Genomic DNA, 22,802 nt, shown 5'->3' on the forward strand with positions numbered 1-22,802 from the left:
TTGCCTTCGGCTCAGGTCATGATCCCAGGGTTGTGGGATCGAGTCCAGCATCAGGCTCCCTGCTCAGAGGGGAGCCTGCTTCTCCCTCTCCCTCTGCCTGCCACGCCCCCTGCCTGCGGTCGCTCTGTCAAATAAATAAATAAAATCTTAAAAAAAAAAAATTATAAGCCTTAAATACTTTTTTCCCAAAAAACAAAGTGTTTTAAAGTTCCTCTTACAACTCCCCTAAAATTACTGAATTCCTAGTATATGCAAAATGGGTGAAATAAGGTCCAACCTTAAAAATTCAACTCCTATCTCCACTTGGTTAATAAGAAGTCTACCAAAAATGGAAAAATATGGGGTTTTTTTGTTTTTATAAGACAAGAAAAGCTTTCTTTTTTTTTTTTGAACACAAAAAAGAAATTATAATTGAGAGGAAGGGGAGAAGAATCTTGGTATATGCCAAAAATCAAAGGCATCTGAACTCTTGAAAGAGCCAGAGGCAGAAGGTATGAGCCAAGTCGGCAGGGTGTGACACTGGGGAGGGGTGGGGAGTGTGGAAAAACTAGAGCACAGAGGCCCTGTGTCTAAAGGGGCAGGCTCTAGTCCACTTCAGCTGTTGCCAGATTTTTCTGAGTTTTTGTAAGAACCCAAAATACAAGTTGTTATTTGAAATCTCATGATCTTCAAATGTTGGTGACTAAGAAATTATAGTACTGGTAAAACCCAGCACTTTCGGACCTACAATTTGCTTTTAATTCCGTAATTTTGTAATGCTATAAAATTCTAAAAGAAAGAAAGAAGAAAGTGTCCAGAGGAATTTTTTAAAGGGATTTAAGTTCCCCTTAAGGAAAAACAGATTGTTGCAGGAGGGAGGCTGCCGCCACCATGCAAATATTATATGCTAGAATAAATTATGGAGTCAAGGGTCAGGAATGTCATTTCTTTGCAGTTAAGCCCGTTTCTCCTCTGCCAACTCCTGACTGTTCGGCCCCAGGGAGTTTTAGGGCTGAAAAACAAACCTATGATCAACCTTATGATGTTTCCAGCCCAAACCCCTATTTTACAAGGTAAATGAATCTCAAAGATGGGCCAGCAAGTGACATGGTCCCACAGTGGGTCTCCCAGATGCAGTGGGGCTAGAAAGAGCCAGATCTCTAGGTCAGGACCGAACTTCCCCTGTGCAACGGTCCCATAAACTCTTCTATCAATACTGAAGATGACAGATTATTCAGGAGGATAATCATGCCCCATGTCCAGGTCCTCCGAGTCTCCTCTCTTCCACACCCAGAGCGCACTGTGGATTCACGAGCCCCCACCCTGCGGCTACAGCAGCCGCCACACACTGGCCACTTTTTGAGGCTGCTAGTCCAGAAGGGGACACGGACTGACAAACGTGTCACTGTGGTCACGGGCTGTAAGTGTTACAGAAATGGCCCTAACACATGGATGGGGAAGGGAGAGAAGAAGATACATGGACTACGCAGGATGATCAGCTTCCAGAAAGAGAGGTACAAGCCAGTTCCTTAAAAGACAGGTAGGAACTCAAAAAAGTATGATGCATGTGTGCATACACAGGCAGAGGCCAAAGGAGAAGGCTTTCTGAACAGAGGGGACACTATCTGCCTCATGCCCTCCTGGTACCTGGTAAGGGAGGGTTTGCCCAGGAAGTTAAATTAATACCTAAGTTAAGGTTTGGGGATTATCTGTGGCCTTCCTGTTTCTGTTTCTTTAAGAGAGAGAGAGAATCTGTCTAGGGATCCACGCCCAGTGCAGAGCCCGGAGGCAGGGCTCAACCTCAGGACCCTGAGATCAGGACCTGAGCCAAAAATCAAGAGTCCGATGCTTAACTGACTGAGCCACCCAGGCACCCCTTTGTGTTTCTTAGTCTTCACTGTCAGCAGCTATGGGATGGCTCCTGGGTGAAAGGGATGGGTCGTCAGCACTTCAAGCCAGACGGGCAGACCTAAGCTCAAAGGCAGCTTCTGCTTCGCTCTGAGGCCTTGAGGAGACACCTTAACCTCTCTGATCCTCTGTGTTTTCATCTGTAAGATGGACACAATTACAGCCCTTTCCCACAGGGTTATTATAAATATGAACACAGAAAAATGCCTTACAAGAAGAAGTGGCATATGGTGAACCAATGTCTCTTAGTATCACCAGCACCGTCATATACGCTTCTCAATCCCCCTAGAAATTTATTTAGGACCCGCCTGTTTCTTCTCTTTTAACGATTCCCAACTCATTAGACCTGCACTATCCAACACAGTAGCTATAAGCCACAGGCAGTCACTTAAATTAAAATTAAATTAAAAATTCAGTTCCTTGGGGCACCTGGGTGGCTCAGTCAGTTAAGCGGCTGCCTTCAGCTCAGGTCATGATCCCAGGGTCCTGGGATCGAGCCCCACATCGGGCTCCTTCCCCAGCGGGGAGCCTGCTTCTTCCTCTCCCTCTGCCTGCCGCTCCCCCTGCTTGTGCTCTCCCTCTCTCTATCTCTATCAAATAAATAAATAAAATCTTAAAAAAAAAAAAAAAAATTCAGTTCCTCCAAGAAACAGACTCTTAACTACAAAGAACAAACTGCTGGTGACCAGAGGGGAGGTGGGGGGGGGGGGGGGAGATGAAGTAGATGAAGTAGAACGCACTTACTGTGATGAGCATGGGGTATTGTAGGGAAGTGCTGAATCACTATACTGTACACCTGAAACTAACATTACGCTGCATGTTAACTAACTGAAATTTAAATGAAAACTTAAAAAAAATTTTTGGTTAAAAAAAAAAAAACCCAGTCCCTGGGTCACATCTGCCATTTGCAGGTGCTGAATGACCACATGTGGCTTGTGGCTATTATACCGAACAGCACAGATCTAGAACATTTCTGTAGCTGTTGTTTCATTATTTCACACATAGTCTGTGTGATTATTCCACTTAGTGTCGAGCCTGGCTTAATTTTTATTATTATGATTGACATCATCACCACAACCCTGTGAAATTCATCGTGGTACTATTACTCCCGTTTCAGTGGATGAGCAAACTAGGCACAAAGAGGTTAACTTGCCCACAGACACCCAGCAAAGCAGAGCGGGCATCTCGCTATATAATTTTGAGAATGGAAATAGATTCGTGTGCAGAAATGCAGCCCTCTCCCAGTTCGGGGCATTTAACTGTTGCTAGGTTTCTTCCCATGAAAGCAACAACCTTATTTTTATTCAACCTCCAATCCCCAGGGCCCACTTCGGCACTCCCGTAATGCACAAGATGGATGAATGCATCCCGAGGAATCCCTACTGAAATGCTAGCAGAACCAGGGGGCATCCTGTTTCCTCCAGGGCTAGGAGATCTGACCTCGTGGCCCACTAAAGCAGCTTTTTTTAAATCATAAGAGTATCTAGCCTGCATCAGAGAATTTTAAAGCTAGATCTCTTAAGATCTAAGATGGCTAATGGATATTCCTATCTAGTTGATAGGTCTTGGCTGCAGAAGGAGGAAGCGGTCTAGAAAAGACTGCTGTCGCCCCAGGGTTGATGCGCAGTGAGACAAAAGGCTGACCAATTACCGAAGAGGACAGTGGGCAATGGGTAGAGACAGCAGCTGTGTCACCACAGACCTAGACCTATTATTTTACAGATGAGAAAGCTGAGACCAGGAGGGAGCCTGCCTCAGCCCGGTAACCACCTCCAGGCAGAGCTCAGCACAATCCTACTGGCATGGCCTAGAAGGAAAAACTCCTCCAGCCACATGGGGAAACAGCAGTAGAGTGTAAGAAGGAAATCCAAGGAAAATCCCCAAATCCTACAGCACGGTATCTTCAAGCTCATCTGGGTCACTGCCCTGTCCCCAAAACAGATCTTAAAAAGCCACTGGAAATTTCTACACAGACCCATTTTGAGCTGCCCTTCTTGTCCTATGCAAATAACAGCTAGAGCAAGGCAGCTTGCTAAATGCCAAGAACACGGGCTGTCAGCAACACCCGGAAAGCTACAGTGCTGCTCGCTACAACCTTTGTCCTGCTGGTGTGGACGCCATTCCCAGCGGCCCTTTACCTGCTCCTTATTGTTATTGTTCAGTAAGCCGGGTTTCTTTTTCTTTTTAATGGGGCTTGTGGATGTGTCCTGTGGCGAGTGGCCATTGGAAGAATGCGGAGGGCTGGGGAACTTTCTTTTCTGGGCTGTTCTCTCTGTGGAGCCAGGATCTGAAAGAGACACACAGGACCACATATTTTAAAGCAGTCAGGAAGGCCGAGGCCCCCCAGGGAGGGGGTGTGTGGGACACAAGGCATTCTGTCCCCAGGCCCAATGCCATTGTGGTGTTCGTTCGTCCTCCTAGAATACACTCACCCCATCCCTTTGGTTAATGGTCTCAAAGGTCAGACACTTCCTTCAGCCTACATGCCATTTTTGTTAAAATTTTAATTCACTGCCAGAATATAAAAATCGAGAAACTTCCCATAATCACCTAGACTTCTGGCTTCTCTTAAAAACAAACAAACAAAACAAAACAGAACACACACAAATCAGGGCCTGCATGGCGTTATGGCACCAGACTGATCTGTCTACCAACCAGTGAGACACTTTTTGTCGGAAATGTGCTCTCCATTTTGCCAAAATCCCCACCCTTCTCTACTGTGTCCCTGTTGACCAGGTCATGACCCAGCCACCACGAGCTGTGTCACACAGACACCAGTACCGTCCCTCATCCCAAAATATTTCTTCTCCATACCCGCACCTGACGGCAATGGCCAGGAAACCAAGACAGACAGACCAGTGAGGCCACACACTTCCAGAAATCGAAGGCACACATACTTCTTTGTGGAAGACGACAACATTTACTGTGTTATGCTTGCTTGTGACTCTCCTCCAAAGGCACAGACACAAATGACATTCTCCCTGATTCTCCTCTGAGACATGCCAGCCGCCCACCCTCGCCGACGCATTCCTTCCCATTTTGACTCTCCCAGCATCTCATTTAAACCCAGACACTGCCACCACCAACCCGTCTTCACCTGCAAGGCCTTGGGTCCATTCCATGCCCGCTGGCTGTCTCATTAGCGTCGGGGCGAAATAAGGGCCCAGAGTGGCGCGCCTTACATTCTGAGAAAGAGACATTACAGGCACAAGGAAAGACAGCTACGTGAGAGCACAGGGGATGGGGTGGGATGTGGAATCCAGAAGGACGACTATCCCCAAAGCGAACCTGACGACGCGCCTCCTCCGGTTTTAACTTGCGGGCAAGCCCCAGCACGCGGGATGCGCCATGCGTCACCAACCTCCGTGTGTGGACAGGGGCCACTGGGGCAGATGAACACAGTCTGGTACGGACACATGCGAGGCCTCCTAGGGGTTTCCTTCCGCCTGAAAGAGCATCTTCCAAGCAGGCTCATTAAAGGAGATAGTGAACGACTTCTGCAAAAACCGATCCACAGGATGGAACGCTCCACTCTCAGCAGGCAACTTCAGAAAAATCCCGAACAAGCGTTCCGGGTGCTGCACTGACACATCGTCCCGAGAGGAAATTAAACGCTAACCGCAGGCCCCTTGAGGGAGAACAGACCCCAGAGTTTGGAGGATCATCCCACAGACTTCAAAGTGGAGGCCCAGAGAGCCCAAAGGGATGGCCCAGAGGCACACCACAGCTAGTTAGCAGGAAAACTCACCGAAAAGGTGCAGCCTGGGATTGGTGTTCCCCTAGAGAGAACTTCCTCTCTCTCATGCCCAACAGAGATCCCTACCCCACTCCACCCTCATCCGTGAAGACTCACCTCCCTCCACCTAGAAACACATGCTATAGATACAGTCACGGGGAGCAAAGCGACCCTAAGATGATTCAAATAAGGCACTGGGTGATGTACCCACACCTGGAAAGGACTAAAATGTCCACAAATCGAGGACTGGTCTAATAACATTCCATAGCCATACAGTGGAATATTCTTTTTTTTTTTTATGCAATCTCTATGCCCAATGTGGGGCTTGAACTCACAACCCTAAGATCAAGAGCCGCATGCTCTACCAAGTGAGCCAGCCAGGCGCCCCTCATACAGTGGAATATTCCACAGCCATTAAGAATAAGGAAGCACCTCTATGCAAACAGATGCGTGACTATCTCCAAGCTGCTGCATCTGGTTAAAAGAGCAACACATATCTAGCACCATTAACACACTGACAGACACACCCCAAAAACAATGTTAGATATCTAAGTTTGCACAAGCCTAGAACATTCCCAGATGAACACAAAACTACTACAGAGCTCTCAACTGGGACTAGCGGCTGTCTCGGGGGAGGAAAACATGCAGGAGGTGGGGGAGGGATTATTTTTCACTGTGTACCCTTGTGTACTTTATTTATCATGAGCATAGACTACTTTATCAAAATAAATTTAAAGTGAGGTATTTAGGAAGGTCAGTAGCACATAAAAAAGCAGCAAGTGCAAACCAAAGCCAGGAATGAGCAAATGATGAAGGCCTGATTCAGGATAAACAATGGCACCAACCAGATGGACCAATCACCACAGGCTTAGGGACCACAGTCTGGGATTTGTTCAACATGTAGCTGATAAACCCAAATAACCCTGCTCAAGTGTCAGAATATGCATGTTTTAGGAAGGTGTTCTGGTTGGGGCGCCTCGGTGGCTCAGCTCCTTAAGCATCCCAACTCTTGATCTCAGCTCAGGTCTTGATCTCAGGGTTGTGAGTTCAAGCCCCATGCTGGACTCCACACTGGGTAGTGGAGCCTAGTAAAAAAAAATAAAAAAACAGAAAGGTGTTTTGGGGGCCCCAAGGAGATGCATCCCAGAAGAAATGGCACCTTGGCCAGCCCAAAATTGAAAGCAACTGGGCAAAGCTTTTGGTATTTGGTATGTTTTGTTTCATTTGTGGGTACATTTTTTTAAAAGATTTATTTATTTATTTATTTTAAAGATGTATTTATTTTAAAGATGTATTTATTTAAGAGAGAGCACACATGGGGTCGGGGGTAGTAGGGGACAGGGAGAGAGAACCCCAAGCAGACTCCATGCTGAGTGTGGAGCATGACATGGGGCTCAATCTTATGACCCAGAGATCATGACCCGATCCGAAATCAAAAGTCAGATGCCCAACTGACTGAGCCACCCAGGCGTCCCTGTGGGTAGATTTTTAAAGAAGAAAGTACATGAGCAAAGACACATGAGCAAAAAAGTTAGGGGCACATTCGGGACAAAAACAAGTCGTGTGTTTCCATGTTTCTTCATGGAGCACAATGCATTTTGTAAGGGACAGCTTTCCTCGTTGCAAGGACCACCTGGGCACCCTCCCACTCACTGCTAGCAGTACTCCCAAACACAATGACAACAAAAAGCACCCCCACGTACTTCCCAAACACTCACAGAGGGGTGGTACCAGCCTCCTGAAGAATCACTGGGCTAGAACAAGAAAACATGGTAGATGATCAACACAGTCCAGCCAATACTTAGCCAGCCTTTGGGAGCCAGAAAGGACACCAGCCCCTCGTTGGACCAGCCTAAGTTACCTACCTGTGGCTGAGACCCCCTGGGACAATGGATCCCAAAGAGTAGTCCCCACACTAGCAGCAGTGGCACCGCCTGGGAATTTTAAGAAATGCACATTCTCAGGTCCTACACCAGAGCTACAAATCAGAAACTCTAGAGGACAGCCTGGCCATCCGTGGTTTAAGGAGCCCTCCAGAGAACTCGGGTGCACGCTGGTTTCAGGTGCTCTAGGATGTGTGTTTGGGGGATGCAATAGAAGTTCTCAAGTGCAGCGAATCCTGTTCCACACTGGTAAAGCCCATCTCCTCTCCTGACCCACCGCCACCTGCGGGCTTGGTCTGGGGCTGAGGAAACAGAAGCCGAGCAAGAAGGCAAGGCAAGAGAATAAAGACAGCTAAATAGGAGAAGATGCCAGGCCAGCCTCTCTACTTGTCAGGCTCCGTCTGCAAAATGGGAGAAGGCAGGAAGGGACCAGACCAGAACTTCTCACGGGGAGTCCGTGAAAGTGCTCCAGGGACCCACGAACCACATGCCACGGTTCTGTACAAGGACACAATTTCCTGGGAAGAGGGCCATGCCTAATCTATCTTCCCAAGGGCATCATCAACGCTAAAGATTAAAACTACAGAACTAGACGATCTTAGGGTCCCTTTTGAACTTTGAAATTCGTTAATTCCAGGGGAGAGAGGGGAGAAATACACATAAGCAATATAAGGCAGAGACAGCATTTTGCCCCAGCCCAGCAGGAAACCAAAGGGGAAACCAGCAACCTGCTCAGCGAGGAGGGGTCCGACCAAAGGCTGCCCATACCTAAGAGGACCCTAACCTTCTAATCCCTGCAAACCACAAAAACCCCAATTCTGTTCCTGGCTACAAACACAAAGACTCCCTCCAGAGTTAATGAGAGATTGTCGGCCGCATCCAAGGGTCAGGAGTGGAACAGGATCCCAGCAACAGACAAATCTGTCAAAGGCAGAGGCTTTCAGTGAGGCTCCTAAGGAAAAAAGTGAGAAATACCAACTGGATTCACAGTCCTTCAGAAGTATGAGGGAGCAGGTCAGCATTCTGACTTAAAAATCTGCCCACTCCTAGGCCTGGGGTGGTGACAGAATGGTGGGTGTGGGTTTTGCTGTAGTCATTGCAACAAAGCCGCCTGTGTAGGACCTTTTCCAGAAAGCTGAGTCAAGTTGTTGGTTTTTTTCCCTTCTTTAATGATTTAATTCTGACGAGGACTTATTGCTAAACACATCTCATCTATAAACTTGGAAAGATGACAAACAGCCACCGTAGACTGAATCACCAAGGAAATGGCTCACCCTTGATCTGAAAGTCCTGTGAGGTAGCAGGGCCTGTGATTCCACTACGGCACTGGCCCACCAGCGACCCTCTGCCTCCTAACCCCTCTCCCCCAAAATAAGTCTGGTTCTGAAGGAGTTAATGTGGGCAAGGGAGGACAACTCCTCCAGGCAAAGGACAGAGCGGTGACTCAGGAGAACAGCTTGGCATGGAGCAGGAAACAGCGGAACTTTCCCCTCCTGTGACATTACAGTGAAATCTTAATAATATGGGAAGGCCTACTGGGTATTAAGAACCAAGCATGTGATGAGATCCTTCTCCAACCTGTGTCTTGTGAACTGCCAGAAATAATCCCGCTCACCCCTCCTCAATGTCCCCTGACCTAAGGGACACCAAACTTCAAGATAACCCAGCCTCTTAGCTTTCCTGAGCCACGAGTATTAACAGCTGAGGCTTTCTCTTATTACGTACAACGTAGGGGGGCCTTGTTCAAAATACCTTTGGTGTATTTCCCTTTAAGTCACTTGCCCAAGATGACACAAGTGGCTGGGCTGGGATTTGAACCCAGGTGATGTGACTAGGAGGCTCATACATGGCCCCACGCCGGGGAGAGGCCGGCCTCAGCTCTGTAGCAAGATGGCCTCTTCACACAGGGTCTATGTTTACAAGCACACTCTCGTGTGGTCTTTTTCCCCCACAACTGCAGATGGTGGCCTGAGGGTCAGTGGGGTGCTTATATTCCCCAGGAAGCACATTCCCCTCCCAATGGTGGCACCAGAACTTAGCTCAGGCTCAGGCCACAAAACAGGCTGGGGGCAGGGGGCCTGCGAGGTCATTTCCTCTCCCCCCACGCCCCTCGCCCCCGTGCCCCCCTTCCAATCTCCACCTAGGCCGGCCAGACTCGGCCCCGGCAGGCACCCCCACCCCCACCCCCACATCCGGCACCTGAGTCACGGCCTTTGACATTCTCCAGAGTCTGGGAAATGACACACCATGACAGGGAATTGTCTCCTCAGGAGAGGGAAAGGGCCCCAGCTGAACGGCCAGGCACCTCCCCAGGAGGATCAGCCCTGTGGTGTGTTTCTGTGGGTGTTAAACGTCCTTCATGATGTGGACGGCGAGCCTGCAGGGCCTGAATGAAGAGAAACCCACTCAACAAGCAGACGGGCATCGTGGGCCACAAAAGAGACGGACAGTCTCACACAACGTGGGACAAGCTGGCCACCCCACACGGAAGTTGGAGCACATGTTCTGATAAACCGGGTCGCCACAGCGGTTAGGAGCTCTGCAGCTGCCCAGCAGTGCAGCTCAAGGAAGCTACGTAACCTCGCTGTGCCTCTGTCCTTCTGTAGGATGGAGACCAGGGTACCTTGAGGAGTTACAAAAGGATTAAGTGAGTTCAGTCACGGGAAGCTCTCAGCATAATACCTGCAAAGAGGAAGCACTCCGCAAATGATAGCTGTTTTTTCTTTTTTTTTTTTTATTTTAAAGATTTTTTATTTATTTATTTATTTGACACACACACACACACACACACACAGAGAGAGCACAATCGGGGGGGAGGGGCAGAGGGAGAGGGAGAAGCAGGCTCTCCCGCAGAGCCGCAGAGCAGGGAGCCCGATGTGGGGCTTGATCCCAGGACCCCAGGATCATGACCTAAGCCGAAGGCAGATGCTTAACCCACTGAGCCACCCAGGCGCCCCAATGACAGCTGTTTTTTCAAACCAACAATCATCCCTCCTCCTGCTCCTCTTCCTCCTGCTTCCCCACCCCTCCGTTGCAAAACCAGGCCTAGTTCGCTCAGAAGAGCCTGTTAAGGTCAGAGTTACGGAAACGCCGGCCGGCCTATCTAACATGGAGACCGGACCGAGCCCAGGACATGACTTCTGCCGTTCAATCGGACTGTGAGCAGTCCGGCTTGCCTCCCATAACCGCGACGGCACGGTCAGCAGCAGAGGCCTGCGCGGGCTCGGGCTCCGAGGGCACTCGCGGACGGCGCTCCCGGTCACTGCCAGCCCTCTCCAGAGCCTACTTCAAACAGGACCACTCTCGCTGCTCTCCCAGCAACGGCAAAGCGCAGCACGGTTAATCCTCTCAACGTGCTGCCCAAAGACAGAGCAGGTACCCACGCAGGCCTCCCTCCCCAGGAATCAGAGGGCCCTCTCCTGCCAGTAAGTATATCATCATGAAACCAGAGCCTGGACTTTCCCTCAGGCCCAGAGCAGAAATGAGAAATGGGGAGCGAAGGATGGGGACGAGAGAGAAGGGGGAGCATTTTTCTCCCAGCAGATAATACCCAAGCCACGAGGAACACAGGAGTGAAAACGAATAATCCGGTCACTCACAGAAACATCTAGAACCGCACCCCCCTGAAGACAGGCTAGAGCCTCCTCCAGACAAGCCGGGCTTCTCCAAGGCCTCCCTGCCTGAGAATATGAACTTCTCACTCGAACCAGGAAAAGAAGGGCTGGCCACGGAAATGAGGCCGTGGAACAAAGGGGTCATTCTCAACTTGGGGGAAATGTCACTGTAGCAGGGATCCCGAGCACCTCGGAGGCGAAGCTAGCGAGGGACAGGTAACCCTGGGAAGGGGCGCTTACCTGCCATTGAGAAAGCTCTGCGGCTCAGAGGGCCTCCCCTCTCTTTGAAAGCAAACTGAGGCTCTCACCCGGCAGACATTCCTGCTTCCGGATCCTCAGCAGCCTCTCCCAGGGGGAGGAGGAAGAAGCAGAGAGGACAGGCTAAGAGTCACCACTTACCAGGCCAGCCCCTGTCTTGTACGCACTAGGTGGCCCAGCACAAGGTCACCCTCACCTCTCTGCAGTTAGGCAGTCTGAGGCAGGGGACGCGCCTTCATGTCCCCAGGCTTTCGGCTCTAATTTATCACCCTCGACAGCCAGCAGCTCGGCTAAGCTCAGAGTCCTTGGTACACTGCACCCAAGAACCATTTACTTCACCGGGTGGGAATAAACGCAACGAACCGCCGTCGTCCCGCAGGCTGGAGCGAGAAGTCCCGAAGGGAGTGTGGTGGTTTGTATGTGAAGGTATTTGGGGCTTTTTTTTTTTTTTAAATAATTTTCAAATTACTTCTCACATGTCTCTCCTAGAGCCGAGAAAGCCATCCTCCCGCTACCCGCCATCCTCCCGCTACCCCGTGTCAGCCTATTTCTCCCCTTCACAGTCCCCTCCCTGAAAATCAGGCAGACGGGGTGATGAAACAGCACATTCATATGTAAAAGGTGAACCTCCAAACTCCCCGGGCAGGACTGAAATTGCCACCATCCAGGGAAAAGAGGCTGATTTACAAATGAATTCACTGTGTTGCCCTCAACTAGAGGCAACCGCAACCACCCAGCCCCTTCTCCCCCTCTGCTGGGATGAGGCCTTCTGGAAAACCGACAACATCTCTACAGGAATTTCCTGATTCAAGAATGCCAAGCTCTTTCACATTGCACAAAGCAGGGGGGAGGCAGGGCCCAACCTCAGACCAGAAACCACTGCACCCTACCCACCCCCTCAGCAGGCCCAGGCCCAAAAGGCTGCATGCATCCAACGTGTGTACATAGTTGAGGCCCTTAACTCTGCCAAGTCACCACAAAGAAAAGTGTGGAGTAACCGGTTGCCTTTGGCCTTTGCTACGTAGCTGGCCGAGGGGGAGGGCTCCTGGGAGGAGCCGGTTCTGGCGGCGGAAACCGCTTGCATTATTTATCCAGGCTGCGCCTGGTCCCACCCCCTGGCCCAGCTCAGGTTCTAGAAAGCTCAGGTGCTGGTGGGTGGCTTTCAAATGGTGGCAGGGAACGGCGGCCCGCAGAGAGCCAACTCAGAAATAAAAAGGCGACTCTGCCCGCGGCAGCGGATGCGGAGAAGTGCGCTGAGAGAAGGGAAATGAAGAGGCTCAGATGAAGAAAGGGGTGCCGCTGGTAACCAGGCGGCGCTCCCCACACGCCCTGGGCGTGGGGCTGGCCTCTCTCGGGAAGTCACCTCAATGAAGACAGGGAAAGTGCTAAGATACCGGGGAAGAGGGGACAGGCCCTCGACGGCCAGCTCATTGTGGTCCTTTGACGCAGCAAGGATTTCAGGCCCAAAATGTCGCCCAAATTACCCTGGTCAAAAGGATGCTTAACGCGGCGTGGGTATCAGTGAGGGGTCCTAAGAACGTGTCCTGTGCAAGCCCCCACCCACCCCCCCAGCTCAGGAGGGCACAGGACGGCAGACTGGCACAGCCTGTGGAAGTCAAAAATGGGCAGCAACTTCAATGTCAGCACCAGGAGGCTGAAATGCAAAAAATGGTCATGCAGCCATAAAACGGAACGAAGAAGAAATCTCATCTTTAAGTACTGGCATGGAACAAAAATCTAAGTGAAAAAAGGCCAGAAATAGACCTGAGTGAAAGAAATTGGGGCTGTGTAGGCTCTGGGTTTGCAAAGGCCTGGAGGAACACCCAAGAAATCAGGAGACGCTGGACTCCTCCTTCGGTTCTTTCTGAACATGTTCACGTATTGAACTATTTAAAATGTTTTTAAGTGGCCATGAGAAAATGAAGCTCTCACTCTGTCCCAGGGTCTGCATCTGCGTCCCCGGCACCCAGCACACACGGGAACAGCTCAGGACATGCCCCCAGCATTCATCAGGAGCCGCTTGGAGGGGGCTCGGGTGCTTAGAACAGCGGAAAGCAGTGGTTCCCACGAGGTCTCCCCAGGAGACACCTGGCAATGTCACGAAACATTTCTGGTTGTCACAACTAGGAAAAGGAAGGAGTGCTCCTGGCATCTAGTGGGCGGGAGGCAGGGATGCTGCTGACTACCCTACCGCGCACAGGACAGCCCCACGACAGAGAATTAGGCCCAAAATGTCAATAGTGCCGGGGTTGAGAAATCCTGGTGTCAAGAAGCTTCCAATGAGCTGCCAGGCAAGTCCAACCTTGTGGAAATACACCACCCACGGAGGCATCCGTATCCATTAAGAAGGAAAATAATGCCTAATATTTCACCTGGTGGCCCTGACTGCACATTTCAAACAGAAGAAAACAACGGAACCAGTGAGTCAACAAATAAAGTCACTGAGCAACTACCAGACGTCTAGCCTACCAAGGGAACTGTCAGGGGACGATCCCCGCCCTGGAGGGAAGACAGAGAAAATAATAATAATAATAATAATAATAATAATAACGGCTGGCTGCCTTTTGGTGACAACTTATCTCTGAGGCACTGTTCTAAACACAAGCAATTTATTTACTCCTGGCCAGGGTTCTACAAGAAGGTACTTACTGAGTATTCCCATTTCACTGATGAAGAAACTGAGGCCCAGAGGAAAACAGGCTCACAATGAAGTGGCTGGTCAAAAGAGAATGAATGGAAAATATATTCCACATAGAATGTGAAACGGATTGATTACACATAGAAAAAAGCTGAGCAGGAGAAATACCAGGAGTCTGTGAACGATGTAAGTCAGAAGAAAGAGTGTAGCCGGCCAGAGAAATACCTCTGTTTTCTTCTCAAACAGAGCTCATGTGATTCATGAGTAGTACATCATCCTCCTCACCCCACTGAGCAGGGAGCCCCAGGGAGCCCGACATGGGGCTCAATCCCAGGACCCCGGGATCATGACCTGAGCCAAAGCCCATTTCCTGAGAGGCTACTTGATGAATCCTCTGAAGAACGCCCTCTGAGTAGGGGTGGTGTTTTTGCACCCGTGTGAGAGATGCGGCTCAGAGAAGCACATTTATGTGCTCAAAGGCATGCCGGCCAACGCAGCACGCTGGTGACTCATGCAGCTGGCTCCCACCCCAAGGCCCTTCACTGCACCGGTCAACTGCCTTCCCTAAGGTTGTCCATGCTACCTTGTAATTCTCTTATCACCTAGGGTGTGCTTGCTGTGGGCCAATGACGACCCAGCACTGTTGTTCAGCGTGTGAGATCGTCAGCCATACCACTAGGTCTGATTCCAAGCACTGCCACCAGCCAACTGTGTATCCTCTGGCAAGTTCCTTGGTCTCTTTGTGCCTACATTAATTCAGCTAGTATAATCTTTCTAAAAGGGTTATTAGAATTCAAGGAGACAGCACACGCCGCACGAACGGCATCTCCCGTTACTGTGAGAGCTCAAACCAGCTTCCCCAACTCTTTCCTTACCTTCACCCTGATTTGCACCAGACTAGCTCTTCCCCGTCTGTTTCTGAAAAATGGTTCACTGAAGGACGCCTGGGTGGCTCTGTTAGTTGAGCGGCTGCCTTTGGCTCAGGTCATGATCCCAGGGTCCTGGGATCGAGCCCCATGTCCAGCTCCCTGGGGCTCCCTGCTCAGCGGGGAGTCTGCTTCTCCCTCTCCCTCTGCCCCTCCCCCAGCTCTTGCTTGCTCGCACTCTCTCGCGCTCTCTCTCTTGGTCTCTCTCAAATAAATAAATAAATAAAATCTTTAAAAAAAAGTTTCACTGAAGAGAGACACAAACTTTCACAGCAAGTCCTCAGGCTGGCACAGGTTCAACCAAGCCTCAAAATCCTTTTTTATTTTTTTTTTTAAGATTTTATTTATTTATTCATGAGAGAAAGAGAGAGAGAGGCAGAGGGAGAAGCAGGCTCCCAAGGAGCAGAGAGCCCGATGCGGAACTTGATCCCAGGACCCTGGGATCATGACCTGAGCTGAAGAGACGCTCAACCATCTGAGCCACCCAGGCGCCCCAAGCCTCAAAATCCTTGCAGGGCTCAGGACTTCCTCCCTGATAAAAGCACAACAGTCCAGGTGGCCCTCAGTACCCCGCCACACCCTTCCCGACAGAACAACTTCCCTCTGACTCCTCCTCAACCCTCCTCAAATGAGGCTCTTGAAGGCTGTGAGAAAGCTGGCCTCAGATTCCTAGCAGTCTGCACAATGTATAATGGATGTCCAGTCTCGCAGGGTTCGCGCCTACGTGGTGCCTGGCACTGAGCAAGCGCTCTGCAAAGGGGTGTTCCTTCCCTGCCCATCTTCTGCCCATTCATGGTCAGTCCCACCTTCGCGCCAAAGTGTCAGGACAGTTCACATGCCCCTAGACAGCAGCCTTCTTCCAATCTAAGTAAGATGGGCAGCCCCTGCTTAAAACCCACTCGAGGAGCTTACTGTAGACACCCAACAGCTTATCCAGACCTACGAGGCCCCCATGCATCTGGCCCGGCTTACCTGCTCTCCTCCATCCATTGAACCCTAACCACAATGGCCTCACACAAGACAAAATGTGCACTGCTGACACTTCCATCTAGAATGTTCTATGCTCAACCTTCCCATACCTGGCAGCTTTCAGCTTTTAGCTCAAACCTCACCCTCCAGCAGCCTTCAGCCCCCTAACATCCTGAAGTGTGTGTGGGTGTGGGTGGGTGGGTGTGTGTGTGTGTGTGTGTGTTGCTTTTGCTGTCTTCACTACAATCATCTCTCGCTGAAAATTATCGAAAATTATTTTCTTCTTTTGCTGATTCCACTTATTTTTTTGTTTCTCCTCCAGAATGTGAGCTCGATCTCGGTTTTTCTGTCACTCTTTACAGTCGCCCAGCGCGTGGCATGGGGCCTGGCTTGGGGCCTGGCTCAGAGGTGTCCCCAAGGACACACATCTGACCAGGTAAATGAGCAACAGGAGAGGGTTAGCAAAGGTCCAAGGTGTGCCAGCAGCCCTGACTCACAGGAAACTCTCGTTCTCTGTCCCCGGCCTAAAATGGCTCCCAGCAATCCAAGAAGGCAGGAGGGGTGTGAAGTCAAGGGAGAAGGGGACACCAAAGAGGACCTGGCCATTTCAGGGTCCGCAAGAGAGAAACGAGAGCACTACAAAGGAAATTCCCTTCTCAACAGGGACTCAGCCATTCTTGTTTCTTGCCTAAAGAGCCCATTTCCCCAAAAGGAGGGGATTAAGTAAGGATTTATATCCCGAGAAGGATGGGTCCACGCAGCTAAACACAATTACTGAGAAACCATAGGCGGAAATTCAGGAGGTTTTCACAAGCCCCCTATTTCCCAGCTCTGCATTCTTCTTGCAGAGAGCTATTGTCTCTGAGTCATCTAGAGTTAAAGAGGGGGAATGACTTTCTCCAGGGAAAACACGCTCCCCGCTGGGAGACCCCCCCCCCCACTATGATGACCATTTAACCAAATTTTTTTAGTCCCGATACTTTGCCCTTTTTCTCAACAGACCCTTTTAAGCCTGAGGATCTCTTTTCAACCCGTCCCTAATCCTCGCCTGGATGCTCTGATTCTGTCCCCGCAATAGGATGCAAGGACCCACGGGGAGCACGAGCACCTCTCTTAAGTGTGGGCTCGGCAGGTTCACCTTCCCTCCATCCCGCTCTTGGGCTTGAGTCGAGAGAACCTAAATCTGCTCTGTCCTGTCTCTACCTCACCAGGCTTGACAGGAGTCTAGACTCTAAAGACACATATGTGTTGAACAATTCCCACCAACTAGTGTTTCTGGTCCCAACCCAAGAAATAGCAACCTGGTTTCAATGACAGCCCCCCACCTGCTGTGTGGGGATAGGATGGTTACTGGAGGTGGTTAAAGAGATGAAGGACAAAACCAGGTCAGCCTTATTAGGAAGGGGGCCCTAGTGACAGCTGATGTGATGATCCAGTAACCTAGATGGGGCGCAATCGCCAGGACATCAGTATACAGCCACGGCCTGGGCCAGTGGTGGCCCAACGAAGGACCACAGACTGAATTCAGTCCACTCACAGCTGGGTGATAACGTTTAAAATTTTAGTCATCAACATTTTAAAACTGGGGGAAACAGCATCTAGAATAAATCCAGATTACCACCTTCTCTTAAAAAAACAACAACAAAACAGAAGATCTGGCCACACAGGGTCCCCATTTCCACATGAAACCACCCTCCAGGCTGCCCACCCCCTTAGGATAGAACAGGAAATTCCCCATTTGGCAAGGTCTCCATTACTCTTAACGGTCAAGATAATTAAGTCTCACCTTGAAAATCTCTTAAAGGCAGAGTAAAGCAAAGAACGGGAAGAAGGCAAATACAGGGAGAAGAGCTAAGGGACGCTTTGCTAGGACGTTCAACCCCATCATGATACCGCAGGGGAGCAAGACTGGCCACCCCAAAATACGTCTCTTTGGCACAAGGATTAATTCAGGTGGGTTATTTTTAAGAAACTGCAAACACAGAAGCAGCTCTGAAAACACCAAGTAGAAATTACCCTTTTGTAAGAGACATTTAACATGCATCAGAAAAATCTCCATTTGTAAGAATGTCTTCCCAGCTGTACCAGGAAAAGGGGAATGACTAAATCTCTAGGAACTCTTATCAATGGAGAAGACAACGACTTAAATCTGCATAACAACCTGACCCTTGTTCACTGGGCTTTTCCTGGAGACCTCCCCTAACAGACTCCCCGCCCCCAACACCTTCTGTCTTTAGCCGAAAACCGTATGTTTCAGGTGATGGCTTCAGCCATTTTGGGGAGTCACTCCGTTTTTCTGGGTCTCTCTCATGTAAACATGCATTAATAAACTTCTGTTTGTTTTCATCCTGTTAATCTGTCTGACATCAATTATTAGACCAGCCAATGAATCTAGAAGAGAGAACTTTTTCGCCCCTACAGTATAAGTTAGTTTATATTTTTATAAGGGGGTGAGAAAGGATAAATGAAAATACATCAAACTGTTAACAGTGGTTACCTGGCTTGAGAAGATTTTTAGCTTTTTCTTTGTATACTTTGGCTTGTTACAAATGAGATAGGGAAGCAGAAGAGACTAAAAGGCTCCATCTCTCTGCTGTTTCTGTTGGGCCCCTAAAAATTACTCCTGTTCTTCATTTCACCTTGCATCTGAGTCAACCAAAGAAGTGATGTCCCCGTCTCAAGGGGGAAGCAAGAAAGTGAATCATTCTCTGAGTTTCGTCCTAGGCCCCCAAAACCTGATAGCATCTAAGAAGAACCAGATCCTGAGCTCGAGGACATTAGCTTCGAACAAATCTCAGAACAAATCTCTGTCTCAACACTGGCATCAACACCCCTGCCTTCTGTGGTTTATGGAATAACACCTATTGTTCACCTGACTCTCATGCCTCTGATGGGACCCTACCCCGGATTCCTAAAGGAACATCTACCCTGGGCCCCTTTCTAATGTAAACCCCTAACCCCAAGGGGCAGGGAGGCTCACCTCTCCTTTTCGGAGTCTCCCACACATTCAGTCTGCTATAATCTATCACTCACACTATTTAGTAAACTCTGCTCTCTCTTCCTCCCGGCTGTATTTGATTTCTATCCTACAGGAAGCCAAGGATCCTCTTGGTGTGTCCTGCGGGACCCCCTCTGGGTCCTTGGAATGGGCTGCCTATGTCTCAAAGAGATGCACTGCCTTTATCGTTTGAAAGGAAAATCCAATAATCCATTTTCTTCCCTTAATTAGTTTATATTTCTTGGAAGAGATTTTTTTTTCCCAAAAATAAAAACACTTACTAAGCAGCTACTATAAATCGCCAGCACCATGGTGGTCAGGGTGACCCAGACCTGGTGCCCATAACCATCTAGGCAAAGAGACGCACGGGTAAATGAATTCTACAACAGAGGGTTTATTTGGGAGGCCAGGGAGAGGGTGGCCCAGCATATCCTGTGGTATTTGCCTCCAGCCAGTGTGTCAAAATGCCAAAGGGCCTGGCAAAAACTCAGTTCAATGGGGCCTGGACAAGAAATGCCAACTTGAGAACATAGGGAGACAGCCATGCTCTCTGTTGGCAGAAGTTTTCGAAAAAACAAGAGGCCCAGGAGGGTCTGATCAAGCAAAACTTCATCTCTGATGTCATAATTATTTATTCAGCATATTCTATGCTACGCCAATCCCTGACGAGGTTTTCACCCACAGCGTCCAGCTCAGCACCCACCAATATATTAAAGCTACAGAGTAGTGCTGTCCAATAGGTCTTCCTATAATGGCGGGAACGTTCTGTACCTGTGCCATCGGATACGGCCGCCTCAGCTCCACGCGACTATCGGACAACTGAAATGTGGCTAGTACAACTGTAATTTTTTTTTATTTTAATTAATGTAAATTTAAACAGCCATATATAGCAGACAGCGTTGCTGTAAGAAGCTCTGTATTAAACAGAGAAGAGAGCCAGCCTGGCAAGAAAGCAGAATACCTCAGAATCCTCCACCCATCCCTACTTGAGGTATTTGGCCAATGTCTTCAAGGCATAATGATCTGATGCCTAGAAATATGTATATGGACTTGCCTTTGATTCCTTCCTTAGCCTAGCTTGAAAATTCTCAAGCCTTTAGTATGTATAAGAATGCCTGATAAGGGGCGCCTGGGTGGCTCAGTCGTTAAGCATCTGCCTTCGGCTCAGGTCATGATCCCAGGGTCCTGGGATCGAGCCCCGCATCGGGCTCCCTGCTCGGCGGGAGGCCTGCTTCTCCCTCTCCCACTTCCCCTGCTTGTGTTCCCTCTCTCGCTGTGTCTCTCTCTGTCAAATAAATAAATAAAATCTTTAAAAAAAAAAAAGAATGCCTGATCAGAGCTGATTACTGTACTTTATGGGCAATTTAAGGGACTTTCCAGGGTGATTCTGACTTTGGAAGTCAAAGGACTCCATTGAAGGAGGTATAAATGAAAGCTCAGGGGGGGGGGGCTGGGTCCCCAAGCACGTGGAGAAGGTGAGGGCAAGGCAGTCACCTAGGAGAGTAGTCTGGAAGGACCCGCAAAGGTGTGCCTCTGCAAGGAGCAGGAGAGAACCTGACCTATCCCAGGACCGATACTTGGGCTGGAAGGCTGCATAAGGCAACGTGCAGGTCTGCGGGGATGCTGACCCAAGCCTAGAAAGGACAGGGAGTAGGGCCTTGGATCTCTCCCTGCTCAAGACTGTAGTCTTCAGGAGCCCTTAGAAATTTAAAGCAGGAGAGGACAATCAGACTTGTGTTTTGGAAAGGGCCCTACCTGAGTGGTATTAATACTTCGGGAAGGAAAGAAATCAGAGGGAAGGGGGCCATTTCAAAGAGTGCTATGTCCCTGGGGCGAAAGAAAGACAGGCCACCAATCGTTTCAGAGAGAGCAGACATCTGAGCTTGGGTAATTATTTCCAGGCACGGATTATGCTGGAAACAAAGCCACCCTCTCTAGCTGAAAGGCTGTTTTTACTTCGTTTTCCAGGATAAAAGTTCTATGCATCTGATAGACAAAGTCAAGCCATTCACTCATTTGTTCAAAATAAATATTTACTGCACACCAACCAGAACGGGCACAGTGGTAGTAAAAGAGGCACCGATCATAATGGGATCAAGAAAAACAAAAGGCAGGACCCACCCTCATTTGGAGCCTTAGACTCAGGGGGGTTGGGAGGTTAGGAGAGAGGAGAGCAGAGTATCTCCCAGGTAGGAGCAAAGACTCCATGGCTAGAGATAGCACTCTCTCTGAAATCTCAAATATTGGTGTGGCCCAAGTAAGAGAGAAAAGGGGAACACAGAGAAAGGCTTAAAGGGTAGGCAGGGACCAACACAGGGGGATTTTAGGATTTTGATCTTCATCCTGAAACTATAAGGAGAGCGAGCTCTTTAAGTGCTTCAAGTAGGAGATGGTAGCCAGAGGAGATGTTCCTTTCAGAAGGACTGGGGGGTAGACAGAGACCTCGGGACCAGTTAAGAGGCCACTGCAGTCCAAGAGTGATAACCTACACAATGATATTTAGGACCTAACACTGTGAGAAAATGACACAAAAAGGCAAAAGGACAGAAGAATTAAGAATTAAGTCCCATCTCTTTGACCTAGCCAACTGGCAGAGTCCTGGCTTATCCCTCACAGTAGAGAAGCAGGTGTTTTGTTAGGGATGGGAGGGGTGGGCAGCAGGAGAGCAGGCTGAGATGTGAAATCAGCTTGGGACACGCTGAGTTCGAGACACCCATGAACAACAGGTAGGGAGGTCAGGTAGGGAGGTCAGGTAGGCAGCTGGCCCTTTCTGCCTCATGACTCAGGAAAAATCTAGGTTGGAAATAAAAAATGTGTGAGTCACAAAGCTACAGATGTGGGCGAGATCACTCAGGGAGAGAACACGCTGGGAGAGAGGAGGCCAAGGCCAGGCTTTCTACAACGCCAACATTTAATGGCTGTCGAGCAGAGAAGGTACCAGGGAAAGAGGAGGAAAACCAGGACTGAGGTAGCAAAAGAACAGCCAAGGAAGAGATGGTTTCCAGGAGAAGAATGAAGGGCAATGTCCAATACCTCTGTCAGATCAAGGTGGAGGAGTATGGAAAGCTCCACCAGAAAAAGCAACAAACATGGAGTCGGCAGGAAGCTCAGTGAGGGAGCTCAGTAAGACACTCACATGGAGGGACCAGGTAGAAGGCACAATGGAGCTGGCAAGACAAATCTGGAGGTGAGGAACCCATGACATGAATACAGACACTTCTCCCAAGAAATATGGCTTTGAAGAAGAGGCCAGGGAAGAGTGGCTAGTAGAAAGCATGCAGGGTCAAGAGGGTAGACGGGGGAGAGACTTTAGTGTGCTCAAAAGTCCATACATTCATCAAAACGCTAAACAGACTTACCCTAGGACCCCAGAACCCCACTCCTACCTACGTTTATAACCAAGAGAAATGAAAACATCTACCCCTACAAAAACGCATACAAAATTTTCACATCGGCATTTATTCAGAGTCGCCCAAAAGTGGAAACAAGTCGAATGTCTATGAACGGATGGATGAGTCGGTAAACAAAATGTGATATACCCATAATAGAGCATTCTTCAGCCATAAAAAGAACAACGTCCTGACATATGCTACAATGTGGATGAGTCTTGAAAGCATTAAGCCTAAGAAGTAAGTCAGACGCAAAAGGTCATATACTCTGTGACTTCATTTATATAAAACAACCAAAATAAGTAAATTCACAGAGACAGAAGGTAGACTTGTGGTTGTCAGGGGCTGGGATAAAGGGACAATAGGGAGTGATTATTAATGGGGATGGGGATTCTTATTGGAATGAGGAAAATATTAAAATCAATTGTGGTGATGGTGGCACAACATATCAAAAACCATTTAAGTGTATTCTTTAAAATAGAGATTTGTACAATATGTGAGTTA

At 49.1% G+C, this 22,802-nt stretch overlaps 1 protein-coding gene and 1 long non-coding RNA gene across 32 annotated transcripts in view; one reads left to right on the forward strand and one right to left on the reverse strand.

Annotated features, from left to right (window-relative positions):
* The window catches only part of ZMYND8 (zinc finger MYND-type containing 8), a 127,602-nt gene that overhangs the window by 81,203 nt on the left and 23,597 nt on the right, over positions 1 to 22,802 (reverse strand). For 28 of the 31 annotated variants that reach the window (XM_078057273.1, XM_078057274.1, XM_036069715.2 and 25 more), the window contains one exon: positions 4,026 to 4,174. In XM_078057273.1, coding sequence (XP_077913399.1) covers positions 4,026 to 4,174 — 149 coding nt within the window. Of the gene's footprint in view, positions 1 to 4,025; positions 4,175 to 4,984; positions 5,179 to 11,360; positions 11,471 to 14,027; positions 14,049 to 22,802 lie in introns of those variants that run through there. The other 3 variants (XM_078057275.1, XM_036069716.2, XM_036069698.2) reach the window with 3 other exon arrangements.
* LOC118521278 (uncharacterized) lies at positions 10,534 to 18,266 on the forward strand. Its single transcript, XR_013442074.1, has 4 exons — positions 10,534 to 10,931; positions 11,657 to 11,804; positions 16,234 to 16,347; positions 17,716 to 18,266. It is a non-coding gene; the product is annotated as an uncharacterized LOC118521278 (long non-coding RNA).

Source organism: Halichoerus grypus, chromosome 10, assembly GCF_964656455.1.
Source record: "Halichoerus grypus chromosome 10, mHalGry1.hap1.1, whole genome shotgun sequence".
Taxonomy (NCBI): Eukaryota; Metazoa; Chordata; class Mammalia; order Carnivora; family Phocidae; genus Halichoerus; species Halichoerus grypus.